At 37.9% G+C, this 22,319-nt stretch overlaps 2 protein-coding genes across 5 annotated transcripts in view; both read left to right on the top strand.

The window, feature by feature from the left end:
- Window positions 1–271: 271 nt before the first annotated feature.
- ewsr1a (EWS RNA-binding protein 1a) lies at window positions 272–8,957 on the top strand. Of its 2 annotated transcripts, none has more exons than XM_077243067.1 (15): window positions 272–341; window positions 1,159–1,195; window positions 1,749–1,803; window positions 1,885–2,023; window positions 2,122–2,347; window positions 2,435–2,742; window positions 2,818–3,010; window positions 6,099–6,130; window positions 6,853–6,986; window positions 7,128–7,257; window positions 7,347–7,466; window positions 7,557–7,695; window positions 7,781–7,878; window positions 7,983–8,220; window positions 8,309–8,957. In XM_077243067.1, exons 1-15 carry the CDS (start codon window positions 326–328, stop codon window positions 8,346–8,348), a joined length of 1,905 nt encoding a protein of 634 aa, XP_077099182.1. In that variant the 5' UTR covers window positions 272–325; the 3' UTR covers window positions 8,349–8,957. The 2 variants fall into 2 exon arrangements, with proteins under 2 accessions (XP_077099182.1, XP_077099181.1); XM_077243066.1 differs by having other exon boundaries at window positions 300–347.
- A 306-nt stretch (window positions 8,958–9,263) lies between these two features.
- Window positions 9,264–22,319, top strand: part of osbp2a (oxysterol binding protein 2a) — a 30,755-nt gene continuing 17,699 nt past the window's right edge. Inside the window, exons 1-6 of one of the 3 annotated variants that reach the window (XM_077243065.1) lie at window positions 9,268–9,595; window positions 9,714–9,806; window positions 13,228–13,433; window positions 20,672–20,922; window positions 21,000–21,168; window positions 21,542–21,665. In XM_077243065.1, the coding sequence (XP_077099180.1) occupies window positions 13,241–13,433; window positions 20,672–20,922; window positions 21,000–21,168; window positions 21,542–21,665 (737 nt within the window). In that variant the 5' untranslated portion in view covers window positions 9,268–9,595; window positions 9,714–9,806; window positions 13,228–13,240. Of the gene's footprint in view, window positions 9,807–13,227; window positions 13,434–20,671; window positions 20,923–20,999; window positions 21,169–21,541; window positions 21,666–22,319 lie in introns of all 3 variants that reach the window. The other 2 variants (XM_077243063.1, XM_077243064.1) reach the window with 2 other exon arrangements.

Here is a 22,319-nt window from a genome sequence, read left to right as displayed (position 1 = left end):
TTGATACATCATACATGACGTCCACGTTCTGCAGGATTTATTTAAATGGAATCTTTTAAGTAGGTCATTCCGTATACCCTTAGGACGAATCCATTGACAGCAACATTTAATTTCGCTATATTTAGCTTCTTTTCTTAATGATGTGCTTAAACAAACAAACTGCATCAAAGTTAAAGTTTAGACATATCAATAAAGCATTGCATACCAACTAATCGCGAAATTATAACGTTTGTAATCAATGTCCACCCCCGCTTGATTAATTGGTAGCGCCTAAAGAGTGTCATCAACGCATGCGCAGTTCGCGTCGCGACAGAAGGCACACGAAATGGCGTCTGCTGCAGGTAAGGGTAATGTGAAACCTTTTGTACTCTTTCATAGAATGTTAGAGATTTTAGAAAATACCAGTGTGGACAAGTCTTTTTGTCTGGGGTTATAGTTATCGTTAAGCATGTTATGTGTTTCATAAAACGCCTTGAATCCATAAAATATTCATTGCATCATGTTTGCCGGTTTGGGTTGTCTGCGTTGGAAATGGGGGAGGGGATGGGAAAACTGCGGCATTTTACATTTAGCTTAGCTTCAAACACATCCACATAATTTCTTTATCTGATGCCACACAAATTCACCTTGGTTATTATATTATGCAGCTTATTATTTAGCACCAATTTACACGTGCCGGTCTGTTGCTTGGCAACGCTTGAGCTGAGGAAGCGGGCTAATTGTTATTAGCTCGCGAGCTCGTATGTCTGTGTTAAGTGGTGCTCAGGTGTGTCTTACCTAAATAATCCGCTGCTATTCTAAATCCTTTAAATATTAATCACAAAATGCATCCGCTTCAACATCTGTTACTCAGTGTGAATGAAGAGATTCGTTCATTTCACTCTATATGTGCTTAACATTAACGTTACTCGCTCGCTTATCGAAACCGACCCCCATTCTCTGAAATATCTAACTTACTGGATAAACTTTTCTTGGACGATTTTTAAATACCCGTTTGACCGTTTTCCCCCATACATTATTAATCTGTGTTATTAATTAACCATAAGCAAAGTGTATATGACCGTACCTTTCTTTGAAAATGTTACCCATTTCCACAGCTTTGTTCTTGCTTTGATACATTTGATATTTTTAATGAATGTTAATGTTGTTTTCTCGCAGATTACAACAGTTACGGACAGACTGGAGGCCAACAGGGGTAAGTATAACATATAGGGTTTCCATATAAGTCCTATACTGTCTAGTATATATATATTTTTAGTTGTATTGTGATTGCAGTGTCTATAAAGTTTGTTTTATCATAATGGGGTAGTTCACCCAAAAATTAAGGTTCTGTCATTTAATCACCCTCATGTAGTTTTATACCATTATGAATTTCTTTCTTGTGCTGAGAATGCTGACATGGCATTAAATAAAATACTTTGAATCTTTCTTGTGCTGAACACAAAAGATGATATTTTGAAGCATGTCAGTAACCAAACATTTGATGGACCCAATTGACTTCCATAGTATTTTCCCCCCATATTCTTCAAAATATCATATTTTGTGTTCAGCAGAAGGAAGTCATCTTGAGGGTGAGTAAATGATGACTTTTTTTGGGTGAACTTCCCCTATAATTCGCTAATCACGGAAAACTGAAAATGTATGTATATTCATGGAAGTGTGTTGGACAGATATACACATTCCTGTATATAATAGTTTTGTCATTTATCAGTAATAAAATGAGGCAATAATTAATCATCTGTTATCAGGTACAGCTCCTATGCGGCCCAGCCCTCACAACAGGGTTATGCTCAGGGCACTCAGGTAAACTGTCACTTTAGATTATTTTCTGTATGCTTTTTTTTTCTGAATAAGTGACTTACTGTATGTGCTTTTTTCATCTAGCAATCCTATGGTCAACAGCAAGGCTACAGTTCATACAGCCAACCGGCTGACTCGACCTACTCTCAGACCAGTGGGTCCTCCAGCAGTTACAGTCAGCAGCCATATGGATCATCCTACGGACAGCAACCGCCAGCCAGCGGTGTGTTATTTTTGTTTATCCGAACAGTACTGAATTTCACCAATATCTGCAAGCGGTGTGCGTTTATTCAACTATTTGTTGATTTTTACCTTTTGTAGCTGGTTATAATGCTGCTACAGCTGCTCCGCAGGGCTACAGTCAGCCTGTGCAGGGTTATGGGAGCAGCAGCAGCTACGATTCCTCCACTGCTGCTGTCGCCGCCGCCGCCACTGCTTCAACCACCAGCAGTAACCCGTCCTCTTATGCTGGGCAGACCAGCTACGGTGCCCAGTCTACATATCCGGGATATGGGCAACAGCCTGCTTCTGCTGCTGCACCACCAAGGTATTGGGTTTATTCTGTTCTGGATGGTCCCCAAAGTTTGTCAATGTGTTTATGATGGTCACTGATTGTAAATTTATAATTCTACAGTTACAGTTCTGGCAGCCAGCAGCCCTCTGGCTATGAGCAGACCTCGTATTCCCAGCAGCCTCAGCAAAGTTCCTATTCACAGCAGCAGGGAGGATACCAGGGCCAGCAAGGAGGCTATGGACAGCAGAGCTCCTACAGCCAGCAGGGAGGATATCAACAAACTCCTGCCCAGCAGCAACAAGCTCCACCTTCCAGCTACACCGCAGCTTCTGGGTCCTATGGACAGCCCCCTGCTAGTCAGTACGGACAGCAGGGCAGTACTGGAGGAAGCTATGGCCAGTCCGACTACAAACCACCCAACCAGTATGGTAAGTCTTCTTGTAGTAGCTTGGTAGAGACTGTCACTGGAGTTTTTCCTTTTGATTAACAGTTTTCCTTCACAGGGAATTACAGACAAGACCATCAGAACGGCATGGGCGGAGGTGGCTACTCGGGCCCTGAATCCGGAGGATATGGGGGCCCTGGAGAGGGCCGAGGCATGGGAGGGGGGGAGAGCCGCGGGCGTGGCCGGGGTGGGTTTGACCGGGGCATGATGCGAGGAGGTGGTGGCATGCGAGGGGGCCGTGGAGGCATGGGGTAAGTGAGCGTTTGTGCAGTCTCACCTCACCACTTCTTTCCCTCAGACAGGAGCTGAAAGAGGCAATACAGGGCTGAGAGCTGTGGTAGATTCATAAATTGGCAGAAATGTAACACTTTGTTTTTTGGAGTCAAAGCTTGAATTATATGCTGTAATTATTAAAGCTTTTTTTTTAAGTTAATTTGATAGTCACAGTAGTTTTGACAAGATGCCAAACTGATTTAAGTGCTGCTGCTCTCAGCTCTGCCTCATTAGGGTAGGGTTGTAACGGTATGATTACATCACAGAAAATGTCACGGTATACAGTATTAATCAATTACAATTTGTTTGTTTTGTTTAATCAAAATCACATAAAATCAAGTAAATTTGATTGAATTAACAACTTATTTATAATTTATTACAATTAAGTAGGCTGTAATAGTCTATGAAATATATGTTATTCAGAAATTCTGGTTTGTCTAGTTTGGATTCTGTGTTTTATATTTGAATACAAATAGATGATCAAAAGGGGTGGTAATTAGATGAATCCATAAACTTTTAAAGCTTTTAATTTAATTATTTAAATAATAATACTTTATTATTATTTTTGCTGAAATTATTATAATTGAAGTACATTCTATTATATACAGTAGTTCTATGATCATTTCAAGTTAACCCAAACTTTTATTTTGATGGGTTGTAGTGAAGACCTTTGTGGTTCAGTGTATTTGACAATGGGTCTTTTCAGATGAAATGCTCTTTAAGCTTTCTCTCGGAACAGTTCTAGTGGTATTCGTGTCCTAAAATAGCGTGACGGCCGGCGTACTTGTCTATGTAGTATACGAAGTAATCAAGACTATAATGTATTTAAATAGCTGTCTTTTTACGCTTGAATATTCACAGACACTAGACCTTATCATGATTTGATTTATTGTATAGCTCTACTTTTCAATTTATCCATCAAATGGAGCGTTTTACGTTACATCTGTGTGATACTGTAAATTCCATTTTCATGACTGAATCCAGGATTCATTCTGCATCACGTAAAACATACACCTTAAGTTATAAATGGGGCATACCTTTATCTGCACGGAGGGATGGGATGGTGTTCTCAAATATAGGCAAACATGTTTTTCGTTCTCCTCAAACTGTTTCCTCCATTTTGCAGCCACTTTGAGTTAAATTTTTTTTGTTGCAAATTGGATATGTCTTCTGACAACCCGAGGTATCCCCCCTCCCCTGTAGATAAGGAAATGTGCATGATTTGATAATCCTATGCGTTCATACCGTGATATTCTGTCATACACTACAACCCTACATTATGGCCTAAGGTAAGATGATAGAGAATGTGCTTTGGGGAAAAATATAATAATTTCAGTCTTATTTACAATAAATAAATACATTTGTCAGATCTTAATTTACTAGAAGGACTTAATGTCAGAAATGGGAACAAGAAGATTAAACATCAAGAAAGCACAATACAAAATATTTCAAAAGATCTGTGCTCCAAGTGTTTGTAATAAGATCATCAATGCAGAGTGTGATCCTTTAGGATTAAATAAGGTGTATTAGTTACTCAAAATGATATTCTGTAGATCTACCTGCAAATCACAGGCTTGCAGGTACATACATTTCAAACTAATTTAATTAGTTATTAAAATAAACTTTATTTAATCTTACTCTCAACGGTAAGTGAAATTTAGGGGTATTTTTGGAAAGACACAGGTGTTAAAATGGGTGATATTTACTAGCATCCAGGATAAATTCCAGTTTACTCTGCAGAGTTTGAAAATTATTTTAAAAGGTCTGGTTTTCATAAAATGAACAGTGTTTTATAATTAAAAATATTGGTTCCCAAAGGCTTCTTAGAATGCTGCCAAAAGCAAGAAGCTAGCGCAAAACAAATATGAAAGTGAATGCAGTGATGCTCATAAACAAAACTGTTACTGCAGAATGTCTTTGTCCCTTCTTCATTATCTTGAGCGTGTCCCCTGCTAGATGTTTTTAAAACATATTTGATCTATTCATAGATTTATTTTACAGTGAGCTTGTTCAATACTACTTTTAAAGAAAGCTATATTTTGGTTATGAAGGTGAAAATACACTGCATTCATTTTCCTTATTAAAAGGTATGTTTTCTTTATCTGTCACAAATTTGGATTGCAATTGTCTTGTGCATTATGAAAAGTTTTCTTTAACATGCTTTGTCGCATTTATACGCTACAGGTAACAAAGTGAGAGCCATGTAAACACATCAATACTTTTACAGTACCACTACTCAGTTCTGAGTCTGGGCCGGCAGCCTTTTGAAATGGGGACTTAAAGTTGGTGGTGTCGAGAGGTGTTCCAAATGTGTATTTCCAACAGGAATGAGAAAATCATGTTTTGCAACCAAAGAAAATTTGTAATAATTATCTGAACATACAAGTTTACTTTTCTTTTCTTTTTTTTAACAACTTTTTTTTGTGTTGTGTAATAATATTAGAAACTTTTATGTAAAGATAAAAATGGTGTTATGGTTTATCTGCTTTTTCTTTTTTCTTTGACTCAAATGCATGTACCAGCTTTATGTAAGCAGATTGTTTCAGATGCAGCCACAAACGGGCTACTCCCATATTTTGGTACACTTGCTCCAAGCTTTTAGCTCTTTCGTGAGGATCAATTGTCGTATAGTATTTTCAAGAGTTGATTTGGGTGTAGTTTTAAATATTGCATGACCTCATTCATTTTCGCTTAAAGTTAGTAGCAGGGCTGCATCTGAAACAATTACATCCCAATTTCAGTGTACAAATTTCTGGGTTTTTCCACTTACAATAGTAATAAAGATCAACCCTTACATTTGCTTAATACAACCCCAATACTGTTCAGCCACTAATGTCATTAAACTGTAAATCGACCAAGGCAGATTAAGGGCAGACATTGTATGCTATAGCACCCTAACTGAGTGTTCCTCTCAGAAATACTGTGTTTTTATAAGGGGGGCTTAAGTGTTTTAATAAGGGTTTAGAGTCAGTCAGAACTGTCCAAATTCCCCCATTACCCCTTTTGTGGTACCGAAGTGGCTGTTTTAAGGGATATCGCCTTCATATCTTCGCTTATTCCCCCCAGCATCGCTGGAGACAGAGGTGGCTTCATTAAGCCTGGTGGTAAGTTTAATGAGAATCACAAGACCATACACTAGAATTCTCCACCTTTTATGGGTGTTTTTCAGAAGGGAAATAATTAATGCCTTGCAAAACTATACTGCCGGCTAAAATTAAGAGCTCAGCTTTTGCCATTGGTTCATAGGAATGGTTCAGTCCTATTTTTATTGGTTAAAAATCCTGAGTGTGGACTCCAATGAAAGGTTATTTTTGCTCTCATATTTAGGAGATAATGGTAAATTGCCCACCCAGCCAGTATCACCATTTCAGCGTTTGCTACTTTTTCAATTTTATATATCATCAGGTATGGAGTCCAATTTGGGTCCTTGGTTTTTCAAGGGTTTTGCAAATATACATTTTTATTTATTTAAGGCACACTGGAATAAAAACTAGGTAGCTTTTGACTAGTCTTAATTTTTTGACAATAATCAGACCATTCTTGGGTCAACAGCACCATGGTATTTTGTCTTTTTATGTCTTTGAATGGTCAGAGCAAGTGTGCCTGGGCAGTCTTGACCAGAAAATGGTAGCATAATGTTGTCAGGTGCTTGAAGCTCAACTTGTACACTAACTTGTTTCTCACTGTCTTTTTCTCTTGGTGTCCTGCTTAATAAACCTCCGGAACAGATGGTGACATGGGTAGGTTTGAATTTGGGGTTTTTATTTGTCCTTTTCTGTCCATTTTTAAAAAAAAAAAATCAATTTCTTCTGCTTTTAACACCCTGTGGGTTCTGCAGGACGGCCAGAGGAGCAAGATGACTCTGAAAACAGCACTATCTATATCACTGGACTGACTGAGAACGCTACATTGGATGAAGTTGCTGACTTTTTCAAGCACAGTGGAATCATTAGGGTACTTGATACTCTTTTTCAATACGATGAAATGGCTTGGGAAAGATGGGAAGGCGCTTTTTCATGCATAATTTTTACATCATGCATTTTATTGGATTTCTTGAAGCTTATGATTAAATATTGTTTCATTCATCTTTCTAAGATAAACAAACGGACAGGCCTGCCTGCTGTCAACATATACACAGATAAAGACAGCGGGAAACCTAAAGGCGATGCCACCTTATCCTATGAGGAGCCTCCATCTGCTAAAGCAGCTGTCGAGTGGTTTGATGGTATGTTGATCTTTACTGAAATCAGTCCTGAATGTCTCTCCATGCAACATGAGTACTTTAGATAAACTGAAATTGTTTTTCCTCATTAGGAAAAGATTTCCAGGGGAAGAAGCTGAAGGTGTCCATGGCCCGGCGCAAGCCCATGATGGGAATGATGCGTGGAGGCATGCCAATGAGAGGAGACCGAGGTGGCATGATGGGACGAGGAGGTACGTCGTTTAATTGCTGTTTTTTAAGTAATAGAAAACTGCATTTCTGTGCATTTTAAGTTGAAATTGGATATTTTTCCCCCCCGGTAGGAATGATGGGTCGTGGAATGGGCAGAGGTGGGGATCGCGGAGGGTTCATGCCACGTGGGGGTCCCAGAGGAATGGGCCGTGGAGGACCTACTGGAGGAAACATGCAGCAGCGGGCAGGAGACTGGCAGTGTCCAAACGCGTAAGTATTTCAGTAGTGGTGCAGTGATACTCAATGATCCATGTATTCAATTTCAGCTTCTGATTTTGAGTCTTTGATTTTCTAGGGGATGTGGAAACCAAAACTTTGCCTGGAGAATGGAGTGTAACCAGTGCAAGGCACCCAAACCTGAAGGCTTTGGCCCTCCTCCCTTCCCTCCTCCAGGTTACTCTTTCATATTCATGTCTTGTGTAGCTTTCAGAACCGCTAACATTGTTGCTTCAGATGTTTGCATTGTTCATATTCACTAGCTGTCTTTTGGGTTTCAGGTGGTGACCGGGGTCGTGGTGGACCAGGTGGGATGCGTGGTGGCCGTGGAATGGACCGTGGAGGGCCAGGGGGACCCGGCGGCTTCCGTGGGGGCAGAGGTGTGGACCGTGGAGGCTTCAGAGGAGGACGTGGTATGGACAGAGGTGGTTTTGGAGGAAGAGGTCGTGGTGGGCCCCCTATGGATGACATGGGAAGAAGGGGGCGAGGAATGGGACCACCTGGCAAAATGGATATGAAGTGAGTATGAAGAAACCCGACTCTGTGGAGCTGAGAAGGTTTTGTTGCCACAAAACAGAACAGTAATGTTGTTGTTGTCTTTTTACAGGGGAGACCATCGCCAGGACCGGAGAGAGAGACCATATTGAGAGACCATACCTCGCTGGTCAACATCTTCAACCCTGTTCGTTTTCAAATGATTTTAAAGTTGCATTTCCATATTTATAAATGGTTAGTATGGAATTTATTACTGCATTGCTGTTAGTCCTCAGTGAATGTTTTATTTTTTTAAACTTTCTTTTGTGCTCGCTTTTCTGGTCAAGAACTGTCATTGAAATCAGATGCACATGTAAATGCAGGGTGTTCATTGTGCCATTTGGATGTGTCAGAAATTGTATTTGTGGTACTTTGTGAGGTTTTTTATTTTATTCCAAATACCCCACATTTTTTGCACTCGTGTGAAAATGTTGAATAAAAAAAACATTTAACCCATTTTTTTTTTAATGCATGGCTAAAAAAAACCTAGGCCATGTACTTGTTTTCTGCATTTATTGTCATTACTTCACCTGAACAGTGTGGCATCTTCTGTGTAACTGAATGTAAATAACGGATGCTTTTCAGCCCTCTATGTAATTTCAAACAGTGTTTAAGAGTTCACCTCAAAAAAATAAATTCTGAAAAAAAGATCTTGCCTTTTTTCTTAAACCATGTTTTTCCCCTTGCGTTAAACAAAATAAAAAATATAGTTATACTAAAAAGAGCCGCGTGAAGATCTGTAATTCTCTTTTTGTGCTCCAGGGGGGAAAAGTTTTGGAACAGGAATGCGAGTAAATAGACACTGTAAGTGGTAAAGTGTCCATTGCAGCGCCACCTTGTGGGTAGTACAGATAACTGCGTCCAAGATCTGTTCAGTAAAACAATATTACACCGGAAAAACACCGCATGACTTTGCAACACCAAATGCCTTAATGCAATGATCAAGAATCTAATCGATATCGGATGCAGCCCATCATTCATGTCAAGCTTATCTCGGGACGCATAGCCTACTTGAGCTTTTAAAAGCTTGTGCATCCTCTCATCCGTTCTCCTCACTAATGTCTTTACGTCATATGGCAGATTCGGTGCGTCCGCGAGTCATCTACGTCATCCACTGTGTTGGTTCCCCCAGTAGCATCAGATGTCCATCATATCTCTCAGAAGCGCCGCCTCTCCTCGCAGTGACCGCAAATTTGACTCCTCGCTCATGCCCTAAACGTGTTGCATACATGCGAAGGCAGGTGAGGTGTCTGGCGCGCTTTCCGCAGCGGTGAGAGAGACAGCAGTAGCGCACGCGTATCCCCGCGGACAACACTCAATATGACCGAACTGGTGGTGCGGACCCTTCCGTCTCCTTCAGGTGTGCAGGGTCCTGGCCCGGACACTTATAAAGGATGGCTTTTTAAATGGACCAACTACCTGAAGGGCTACCAGCGCCGGTGGTTCGTCCTGAGTAACGGCCTCCTGTCTTATTACAGGTACGTGCACTGCGTTTCAGTTGATGCGCACGAGGAGCGCTCGAGACTCTCGGCGCGCGTGACTTTGCTGTGTCACCCCTTTCACCGGCCACGGTACGTACATTATCTGACTTTTAACTGAGGTAGAGTTGCGCAGAAGTTTGAATTAAAAGGCCTCTAACCTTACCTGTGGGCACCGCAGGTTACAGCACAAGTCATTTCTTAGCTGTCCATCCATGCTGCAACAATGTCTCTCCTGTTTATAATTAGTAATGGGGACATCTTAACGAGGCTCAGATTCTGCATCTATGGACTCAGAAATCCTGCAGTTATTTATTGCAGCCAGCATGTAATATTAGTCTGTCAGTCTGGAACTTTCAGTGTCTAACGGCAATGCTGATGTGAGCAGGGTGCCAATAATCGAACACAAATAGGATCAAATACAATGTAATAGCAAATTAAAAAAATAAATACTGCAATAGGCCTACAATATGTAATGCAAATAAGAAATACAATACAATAAGTAAATAAAGTCAAATAAAATTTAGGTTGACTTTACACAATAATATATTCTATATTCTAAAACTTCATTATTGTTTTTTAAATAATAATTACCCACAATAAAAAAATCCTCTATAATAAAAGTAAATGCTTATGTTTACACTATATTACTCACAATAATAAATTCACCAATAATAAAAAAAAATCATAAAAATAAATAATTGTTTTACTCAGTAATTACTCACAATAATATACATTTTTTTATTATTAAAAAATAAATAATATTTATAAATAATAAATTCACTTACAGTCATGGTCAGAATTAATGGCACCCCTGGTAAATATGATCAAAACTGGCTGTAAAAAATAAATCTGCATCGTTTATCCTTTTGATCTTTCATTCAAAAAATTTGCTAAATTCTAACCTTTCATTGAAGTAAATGAATTGAAAGTGGGGGGGAAATCACATCATGAAATGAATGTTTTTTTCCAAAACACGTTGGCCACAAATATTGGCACCCTTTTATTAAATACTTTTTGCAATCTCCTTTAGACAAGATAACAGCTCTGACTTTTCTCCTATAATGCCTGATGAGTTTGGAGAACACCTGACCAGAGATCAGAGATCATTCCTTCATACAGAATCTCTCCAGATCCTTCAGATTCCCAGATCCATGTTGGTGCTTCTTCTCTTCAGTTCACTCAACTCATCAGGTCAGGGACTGGGACGGTCATGGCAGAAGCTTCATTGTGTGCTCCGTAACACATTTTGTGTTGATTTTGATGTTTGTTTTGGATCGTTGTCTTGATGGAAGATCCAACCACGGCCCATTATAAGATTTCTAGCAGAAGGCGTCAGGTTTTGATTTTTTATCTGTTGATATTTGATAGAATCCACGATGCCATGTATCTGAACAAGAAGTTCAGGACCTCCAGCAGAAAAATATGCCCACAACATTAAAGATCCAGCGGTATATTAAATTGTACACGTGGGGTACTCTTTATCCTTGTGTGCACCAAACCCATCTAGCGTGTTCGCTGCCAAAAAGCTCTTTTTTTAGTTTCATCTGACCACAGAAGCCTGTGCCGTTTGGAGTTCCAGTCATGTCTGACAACTGAATTTGTTTTGTTTTTTTAGTTTGTTTTTGGATGAGCGTGGACGATTTTTCTTTAAACCCTCCCAAACAACCTGAGGTTATGTAGGTTTTTTTGTAGTTTTTTTTTTTTTGTGGCTTTCTGACCCCCAAGACTCAACTAATCTCTGCAATTCTCCATCTGTGATCCTTGAAGAGTCTCTGGGCACTCAATCCTCCTCACCGTGCATTAAGGCAATATAGACACACGTCCTCTTCCTGGCAGATTCATAACATCTTTAGTTGATTGTAACTTCTTAATTATTGCCCTGATGGTCAAAATGGGGATTTTCAATTCTTTAGCTATTTTATTACAGCCACTTTCTATTTTGTGATGGTCAACAATCTTTTAATGCACATCAGAACTATATTCTTTGGTTTTACTCATTGTGATGAATGTTTAAGGGGATTTGGCATTTTGTGTTTCCTCATATTTAAACTCCTGTGAAACAAGAAGTCATGGCTGGACATGTCATGTTCCTAGTCACCCTGGTGTGCTAAAAAAATTAAATATTAATGGGAATATACTTCAGAGATATTTTACTCGTAAAAAAATTATAGGGGCACCAATAATTGTAGCCAACATGTTTTGGAGAAAAACATTTATTTAATAATGTGATTTTCCCCCCACTTTCAATTCTTTTACTTCAATGAAAGGTTAGAATTTTGCAAATTTTTTGAATGAAAGATCAAAAGGATAAACAATGCAGATTTATTTTTACAGCGAGTTTTGATCATATTTACCAGGGGTGCCATTAATTCTGACCATGACTGTATAATAACAAAATGATAAAACTAAGTTAATATTTTTTTACATAATAATTACTCACAATAATAAATTCCCCAATAATAATAAAAGTAAATGATAATGTTTACACAATAATTACTCACAATAATAAATTCACTCATAATAATGAAATAATAAAAGTAAATTATGTTTTACAGCATATGCACTCACAATAATAAATTAACTAATAATAATACAATAATAAAAATAAATTAATTTTACACAATAATTACCCTCAATAATAAATTCTCCAATAATAAAAGTAAATGCTTATGTTTACACAATAATTACTCGCAATAATAAATTCACCAATAATAAAAAAATCATAAAAATAAATAATTGTTGTACTCACGATAATAAACTCACTAATAATATATATATATATTTTAATTATTTTACTCAAAAATTACTCAAAATAATAAATTTACTCATAATAATAAAGTAATAAAATTAAATTGTTTTATAGAATAATTAATCATAATAATTAATTCACTTATAATAAAAAAATGTTAAAACTAAGTTATTATTTTAAAAATTAATTATTTTTACACAATAATTACCCTCAATAATAAATTCTCCAAAAATAAAAGGACATTTTTATTTTTTTACCACATAATTATCCCTAATAAAAAATTACCCCCAAAAAAGTAAATTGTTTTACAGCATAATTACTCAAAATAATAAGTTCACTCATAATAATAAAATAATACAACTAAATTCTTATTTTTACACAAAAATTACTTACAATAATAAATTCACCGAAAATAATAAAATTGTGCAAAATAAAATATTTTTACAGCATAATTATTCACAATAATAAATTCATACATAATAATACAATTGAATATATATATATATATATATATATATATAAATATATTTTACACAATAATTACTTGAGAATAAATTAAGTATTTGCACAGAAAAGGCGCATGAATGATTGACAAGGCTGCTGGTAGATATTGGAACTGACACTGTTATGTTAGTTAATCAGTCTGGCTGATATATCAGTCTATCACTAGTATATTGGTGTGTTTGTGATGGTGTGACTCTGTCAAATTACTTTCAGCTAGTTGCTCCTTTAACCCATGTAATTGTGTGAATTTGTCTTTAGGACTCAAGCAGAAATGGCACACACCTGCCGAGGCACGATTACTTTGGCGACGGTGCACATAGAGATGGGCGACACCTATCACTTTGTGTTGACAAGTGGGGGGCGGAGCTACCACCTGAAGGCCTATACAGAGGGGGAGTGTCAGCGCTGGGTTTCTGCTCTGCAACAGGCCAAAGCAAACGCCACTCAAATGATGCCCCATTCAGGTGAGTCCTGTCACAGTGCCAATGAAAAGCATCCCAGGGTGCACTTCATAAGGCCAATTCACACAGTCACCAGATTACAGCATGCCACTTCTCAGGCATTCCAAAAACAATATTCAATCATGTTCAGTCGACGGAAAAGAGAGCCGGCAGACGGCGACCTGTAACACACAGATCCGTCACACTGGTAAAACCCAACGGCGTTTGTCTGCATCTGTCGGTGCAGCGTGAATTACCCTATAAAGGCCCATTCACACCAAGGACGATAACTAACGTTAACGATAAAGATATAGTTCTAAAAATCAGTCTTTATGTAAAAGAAAGCAGAGTTCACTCACACCACACCTATAACGATACCGGTACAGAGAAACAATGTGACTGAGATCACTTTCAGAACTATTTTTTTTCAGCTGATGATAAAAATATTGAGAGCCAATCAGAATCCATCCTGCTTTAAAGAACTCAAGCATTTAAAGGGATAGTTCACCCAAAATATTTTATTATCCCATGATATACTCATCCTCAAGCCATCCCAAGTGTATATGACTCTCTTCTTTTGGCCAAAAACTATCAGAGTTATATTAAAAAATATCCTGGCTCTTCCAAGCTTTATCATATGAGTGAATGGTCACTTGAGATTTTGAAGCCCAAAAAAATGAATCCATCCATCCATCTTAAAAGTAATCCGTACGGCTCCAGGGGGTTAATAAAGGCCTTCTGAAACGAAGCGATGCGATTTTGTAAGAAAAATATCCATATTTATAACTTTATAAGCTAAAACCACTGGCTTCAGCTGTACACGAGTCTAGTTCCGGTGGAAGAGTGACCTCTGATGTAGGATGTAGGATGTAGCGTAAGCTTAGGTGAGAGTAGACGCTGGGAAACAACTCAAGCTCCTCTAACATTCCAATTCTAATTTAAGACTTCTAATTCATGACGGGTGTTTAGTTTTGCTGTATCCTCTGCGCTTCCACGTTTGTCAATACGTCATGTGTCGGGTCAGAGGTCACTCTTCCAGCGGAACTACACTCGTGTACGGCTGAAGCCAGTGGTTTTAGCTTATAAAGTTATAAATATGGATATTTTTCTATCATTTTTTTCTTACATTTCTTATATTTCACACCACCGCTATGACCATAAAGGCACAGATAAACAATGTCCTTGGAATGACTTTCAGAATGATTGTTTCCAGCTGATGAACGATGAAAACTTTGACAGCCAATCAGAATCCATCCTGCTTCAAAGAGCTCGAGCAGACGGCAAAACTGCTTATGATAAACGGAATATTGTTGTCCGCTGGTGTTGTATGTAGTAGAACTAATCATGAATTTCATTTTATTAGTGCAAGTTTTGTAGAAATTATTTATTGGCACATCTAAACTCACATGTAAAGACTGCGAACATGAATTCACAGTAAAATGTAAATTATGTGTCACTCTTGTATATCCGTAAAAACAGTCTTGTATAATAAACACTTTGTTTATCCCCTTTTACCATTTAAGGCAAAACTTTGTTTTTTTTAGCCAAATGCCACTAGGGGGTAGCATTGTTCATGATTTTTTAAAGCTTTGTTTTTCCTTTCATATTTAAAGTTTATAAATCCACAATTATATACAGAGTAATTATTATTCACTCATAAATATTATGTTTTAAATGTGTGTTACATTTAATTGACCGGTTTCATTTGAAATGAAATAATGCTGTGCCGTCCTAGTTTTTTTTTTCTTAGATAAAAACAATATTTTTGATATTTTAAATGTACTGATCATTTTGACTGTTTTCGACTCCTCCTACATTATTGCATTTACACGAGCCTCTTTCATCCCCAAATGTGATTAATATGCATGCTGCAACACCTTCCCGTTTGGACCATTTCATCTGCTACTGAATGAAGTGACGAGCATATTAGCTCCGCCCACTGTGCAGGATGGAGAATGTGAGGGGACAGAGGGAGGGTGAGAAGGAAAACAGGAGCGCGAGGGATGGGAGGGAAGCTTGGAAGGTGACCGAGAGGGAACGCTGCTTCACGCTTTCATTCAAAAAGATTGCTCCGTATTTATCAGTGATTCCATCCTGTCGAGAAAAGGTAGGACAAATTATAAATACATATGCTTGAATGGCATTTATGCAAAAACATTTATTTTGTTTAGTGGAAAATAAATTCCGAGTTCATAGATGTTTTTTAGCCAGTGTTTTATTTGAGTACTATTTAAAATTTAATGGAATAGTCTGTTTTACATCATAATTTCAGCCTCGATTTTTTCAAGTTAAATATGCAGTAGCTTTTTATGATCAGTTACGGGAATGAGTCTATTTTTATAGCTGCTCTGAAGCACATGTATCAGCATACTGTATCATCAGTCAGTTCCTATCAGTCAACTTGATGTTCGCATGTGGTCACTTGCTTTTTCAAATACATTTAGCGCTTACAGCTAAATCTCAGGATTTGCATTGGGAATCCAATTGAGCCACAACACAACAGCATGATATATGTGGTATAGCCTGCATTTATAACTACATTTTTACATTTCCTGAAAAAAATGTGCGGTGTTGTGTTTGTCAGGGCGTTGCTAGCATGTTCTTGGTGTCAAAACTCCTAAGTTTCTTTAAGTCTGGCTTGTCAGCACTTCATTAGTACTCTACACTACTGTGAGAAACTTACAACACAACTGTGCAAATCAGATTATCTGTGATACAAAGCGTGCAAAGACAGCCCACTGGCTGTTGTTTTAACTTTTCGAAGATCCTTCTAGGCTTTTCCTCGCTGCTCCTCCATGTTGGTCTCCACACTTTGAATCTTCCCTGTTAGGTGTGGTTAATCAGGGATGAGTCACTCGTCTCTCTCCAGCAGGTCAGGGGAAGGTGATGCTTTTCCTCTGACGCCCACTGAGGCTGAGCGAGCCTCTCTCACTCGCTCTATTTTAATTCACCCGAATCCCTCCTTCAGGGCTCGCACCGCTGGCAGGCAGGAGCCATCATCTGTATGTGTCAACAGACTGGAGGAGTTCTCACTCTCTCCTCTTTCATTCTGCTCTCTAGACAGCCACACTAATCCACTTTTCCCCATTGTTTTCTTGGCAAGCATAAAATTGGGTTAAAGACGCTTTAGATGCAGTTTGGATGGAAAGATTGAATCATGTAATCTTTGCAGCTGCGATTCGGCACTGTAAAAAAATCCAACTAGCCAAAACATCTTCTAACAAATGTAAAAAAAGTTGCATGAACAAAGAACAAAGAGAGTCAGCTTATTATTTTGTGTGAACTCAACAAGCAGTGGCGTCATGCCCATTTAAAGAGAGGGGGCACGTGCCCCCTCAGATTTTTCCTCCCTGATAATTTTTTTGTCACAAATTTATTCCTATTATGCTCCATAATTACCAGAGCCTATAACGACTCAAATGTATTCTTCTGGATGTGTAATAAATCGGTCAGCATCAGCCCGCCCCTTTTTCCTATATGGTGTCTGTGTATATCAAACCTAGAGGCTACGCGCGTATCGCTCTAGAATCTTTGTTGTGTATGTTCAAGCAATCACTCGTCTCGCACGTTGAGCTGGCGATGTTTTACAAATGGTCTTGAAGTGGTAAGTGGGCAAAGCAACAAATCGGCATTGAATTAGTTATCGGATGATATTAAAAGGTAGTGGGATTATTTGTGGTTGACCTGGAAACTTTAACTTGATCAAAAAGTTATGGATTTGATATTAGCTGCGAATTCAGAGCATTAACTTAAATTGTGTCAGTGTAACATTATCGATAGCTAGCCTAGTCTAACCGTAAACTACTTGGCTAACGTTACTGCCTGCCATACAAAGCCAATAAGCCATAGTAACGTTATCTGATTGGTTTTGAAACATCTGTTCTGTTTTGTCTTGTGTCAAAGTCTCCAGCTGGTTCAATTGTTTTCAGTTTCATAGAAACAAGGGTGTTAAATTTGTTGTAGGTTAACTGCAAAATCCAACCTAACATTATCAAGGCATCGACTTGATGTTTCTCCCATAGACTCGGTTTATTATTCACCATTATTCACGGTTGATTAACCATTTTCAAATAAACGGGGTAGTGTTAACCTTATTCAGCACTGAAATCTGTCAAACTTCTTTCAAAGTCCTTCATCACAAATTAATATTAAAATACCTTAATTTCAGAGCACCACAAAGTCAGACCTCAGCACCTTTATGTACCTTTAATGTAAGATCGTTCTTAGGTCACATACCAATTTACATAAAAACTGCAATGGTACTGTTTTTAAAATCATGTGTAGTAGGCCTAAGTGTACAGTAAGTGTGTGTGTAAACATGCTTTAATGAAGTAGACTTCAAAAGCTTTTGAATTTGAGCTTACAGTTCTTTCATCAACCTGTCTTTGACATAAACTTACAAAATAGATTGAGGAGGGTTGCTGCTAGCTCCGTTAAGGTATTTCTGTCCCTCTAAACTTCATTAAAAAAGGTATGTTTAGCAGCCAGAATTTAAAAATTTTCAGAGGGAGAAACCCGCTGACCCCTCCAAACATGATCCATATCACCCGTCAGAAAACAATTGCAACATCTCAGATTGTGCCCCCCCAGAATTTTGGCTTGCATGACGCCCCTGTCAACAAGAATACTAATGAGAATACTAATAACTAAAAATATTTGTAACAAAAGTTGCTTTGTTGATCTCTATTTGTCAAAAAAATAGGAATATAGTATAGGAATAGTAACGTTTTGTAATTGGAAATAAAACAAAGTTTAACGGAGTATGTTTTACAAGAAAATACAATTTCAGCCTTCCTACTTAAAAATTACGTTTAATTCAATACTTGCCATTTCTTCGTTAAAATTTGTGAAATTTACTAGCAATTCCTGAGTGAAAAGTGTTTCAGAGGGAATCCTACACCAGTTTTTTATTGTATGTTGCAAGGACATACATTCATTTATTAAAATTTTATAAAGTTTTTATAGATATTTTTTTAAAGATATTGCCGATAAGATACAGATTGTTTTCAGTATCTAGTAATTATTGTTTTATTTTAATTTTTTGCTTTTATGTAAAACTCATTAATCATAGATGATACTAATACTATATAATAATATGAAAATCAAAACATTGATAGTCATTATTATTACTATTTTTATTAATGCAATCATATGAAAAGTTGCTATGTAAATGGTTGGAAATAATTTTTTTGTGTTTATTTTAGAGCTGTTAAGCTTACAAATATATTATTATTAATATATGATTAATTATACAATATTTTAATTTTTTAAAAATGTTTTCTTATGCAGAACAAGGCGTGCATTTATTCGAAATATTATTACAATTTGAAGGAACTGTTTTCCAATTTAATTATGTTAAAATGTAATTTATTCCTGTGATCAAAGCTGAATTTTCAGCATCATTACTCCAGTTTTCAGTGTCACATGATCCTTCAAAAATCATTCTAAGATGATGATTTGGTGCTCAAGAAACATTTCTGATTATTATCAGTGTTGAAAAAGTTGTGCTGCTTAATATTTTTGTGGAAACTGTGATTTAAATTTGGTGAATAGAAAGGTCACAAGAACAGAATTTATTTGAAATAAAAAACATTATAAATGTCTTTACTGTCAGTTTTGTTTTAATGTGCTGCTAAATGAGTATTATTATTAATTTGTTTTTTAAACCTTACTGAGCCCAAACTTTTGAACAGCAGTGAGTACATGTACACATACACATATAGACATATAATCATAATGACATGTACATCGCCTGATGATCTGATCAGGGAGCAGCAGGTCATTTAAAGGTCACACTTCTACCCAACTGATATCCATTCACTGAAGTTTCAGTGAACAGTGTGCCAGCATGTCGACTGCTCGTCTCTGTGTATCTGCCTCAGGCTCCTACAAGCAAGTGCTTCCAAAAATGTCTTGCGTTACACAAGACAAGAGGTGATTTACAGCCTGTCCTCGTCTCTTTGCCAGAGAGTGATGGCCATGTTGTGAGAGAGTAGGCAAAGCGAGACGCATTAGCCCCTTTGGGGTTTTCATTCTCTTTATAGCTTCTAAAAATAGCCATCCTTCCAATTGCGTGGGACCTAGTTGCCACGGTAACCATGTTCATGTTCATTCACAGAACTCTGGTGTTTGAATGGGTTGTTGGTTATTATGACGCCTCTCTTTCACACTTGCTCATTCCATCACCTACTGCCCACATTCAATTGTGATGTCCTTCAACTCTCCAATGACATCTAAATCTGGACATTTCTCCCTCTGATTGCGTCTTTGTTGCTTTCTTTCTGTTTGAACATGTGATCTTTCTCTCTTTCTCGCTGTCTCCATCTCTTCGCTCCAGCTCTGAGGTCATTTCTCAGCATCCATTTAAAAATACGCTTGTAATTGAAAAGACCTCCACAAAAGGACTGTGTAAATTCTCAGCTGTCACACCAGACCCCTCCAGCGCCACGTCTGTGCTATTTATAAACTATTTTAGTTCAGCCTGTAGTACTGCAGTAAATTTGATCATCTCTGTGTGTTATGCAGAACATCATAACACACAATAACTTCACTTATGTAAAGGAATGTGTCATACTTTCGATTGCCACAAGAAGAAATTTTGAATCATCCCTTAATTTGCAAAAAACAAACAAAAAGTGGATACAGAATTTCACTTACAATGGAAATCCAGAGGTTTGTTGACTGCCAAGGACCCACAAATATGATGATCCCCTGGCAAGAAACCCATTTAAAATTTAAATGCTGCAATATATTTTAAGACTCATTTTTACACTGTGAGGATAATAGTATGAAAAGACAGTTTTTTATACATACTTTATACAATATATGTAGTCTTTCTTATTTCGTTTTTCAGGTAGGTCTATTTTAAATTTAATTAGTTTCTTTGTTCTTTTTTATCACTGTTTACTTGTCTTTAGTAATCTTGAAAGCAATTTCTTATACTTAGGCTAGTAGTTTTTTTCGATATTGAAATTGGTGACAAGAATCATGGTATTTCAATGGTATAAAAAATGTAGATGTCATAAAACCTAATTTAAAGCAAAAATAACTATATTGTGATATATATTGTTATCCTGAAATAAAAGTACTCATGATATCTAGGTTTTGGTTTTATCGCCCACCCCTTTTACTCATGCCTGCACATCCTCTGCTGTCAATGGACATTCCTGCAAATTGTAAATTGATGCAAGTGAAAATGAGGCTGCGACTAAGCTTTATTTCACTTATCACCGTCTATCTCTCCATTTATCTCTTTTCTGCAGATGACTCTGGTGACGAGGGTCCACTAGCCCAGCCGGATCGTGCTCTGATCCAGGGCGCACTCAAGACTCTGGCCAGCAAGTTTGAAGACCTCAGCACCTGCAATGATCTCATAGGGAAGCACGGTGCCGCCCTCCAGCGCTCCCTCAGTGAACTAGAGGACCTGCGAACCCCCACCGACGGTGCAGATAAGCTGAAGGCCGTGAACGAGCGAGCCACTCTCTTCCGCATAACTTCCAATGCTATGATCAATGTGAGTCTTACAGTGGACTCTGCATACTAAATGAAATTAAATGAATGATGAATCTAAATGATTGGTTTTTTGATCAGGCCTGCCAGGACTTTGTGGATCTAGCGGAGACTCACAGCCGGCGGTGGCAGCGTGTGCTGCAGTATGAAAGGGAACAGCGCCACCACCTGGAGGAGACCATCGAGCAGCTAGCCAAACAGCACAACAATCTGGAGAGAGCCTGGAGGGAAGCGCCCAGTACACACAATAGTGAGACTTTTTGACTTTTTTATTCCATCAAGCACAAAAGGAGTTGTTTTGCAGAATGTCCAAGCTACCTTTTCTCTACAATGAGCATAAAGAGTAAACTTTGGCCGTCATGCTCCAAAAAGTACCAATAGAATAGAAAACAGTTATTTTAAATTGGAATAATATTTCACAATATTACTGTTTTACTGTATTTTTGATCAAATAACTGTAGTCTTGGTGAACATAATAGACTTTTTTCCAAAACATTAAACATCTTAATGACTCCAAACTTTTGAATGGTAGTGAAAATATTTCTATCTTTATTATAAAACTGTAATATGTGTAATAATGCTGACCTAGCACTAAGTGAGATTTTCCATGTGTTGCTCTTCAGAAGGGGCGGAACGAACACCGGAGGGGGAATCCAGTGAAGAGAATGAAGACATAGAGTTCTTTGATGCCATGGAAGATTCTCCAGCCTTCATCACAGTGCCTGCAGAGGATCACTCACAGCACAGGTTCATATATAGATCATATAGTTGATGGCTTTTACTCACTGAACCAGAGACACACCCACAATCAAATCACTGACCAACTGATGCATATAAAAGGAAAAGAGCTTGATAAAATAACAAGATCCGATTTGATTGGCTGACTGTTCGCAATTTCTGGATGTCAGAGTGCCCAGGTTTTACTAGCTCACTTAGGATAATCTTCACAATTTACACAATTGTTTTAGCTTTTTTCAGTTAATTACCATTTGTGCACTGAAATTGCTGCACTATTATTCTAATATTTTGTGGAGTCATCGATTTCAGATGTACCTGCCCCTAAGTGGCATGTAAAAACAAAATGAATTGTAGTTCCCTTTCGTTGTCACTCCGAGTTACGTCGGATGACGACGAATGGGGTTTCGCTTAGAACACCTATCGACTTCGAGTATTACAAAACGAGCCAATGGCAAAGAAATGCCATGGGTCTGCGGAATTTGCATAGCGTATCTCCGCCTTACCTCGTGGGTATAAAAGGAGGACGCCGGCAACAGGCAGATATGTTTTCGCTTCGGAGCCAAGAGCATTTCTTCACTCCACAGTCATCTCTGACTTCGTTCTACGAGACGAGCTTCTCTCTTCGGTGTTGGTGTGACGGCGATCTGCAGCGAGCTCACAGTG

Source organism: Siphateles boraxobius, unplaced genomic scaffold (genome assembly GCF_051911475.1).
Source record: "Siphateles boraxobius isolate OS27281-9 unplaced genomic scaffold, OSU_SipBor_1 25, whole genome shotgun sequence".
Classification (NCBI taxonomy): Eukaryota; Metazoa; Chordata; class Actinopteri; order Cypriniformes; family Leuciscidae; genus Siphateles; species Siphateles boraxobius.
This window is presented reverse-complemented; position numbering and strand designations above follow the sequence as displayed.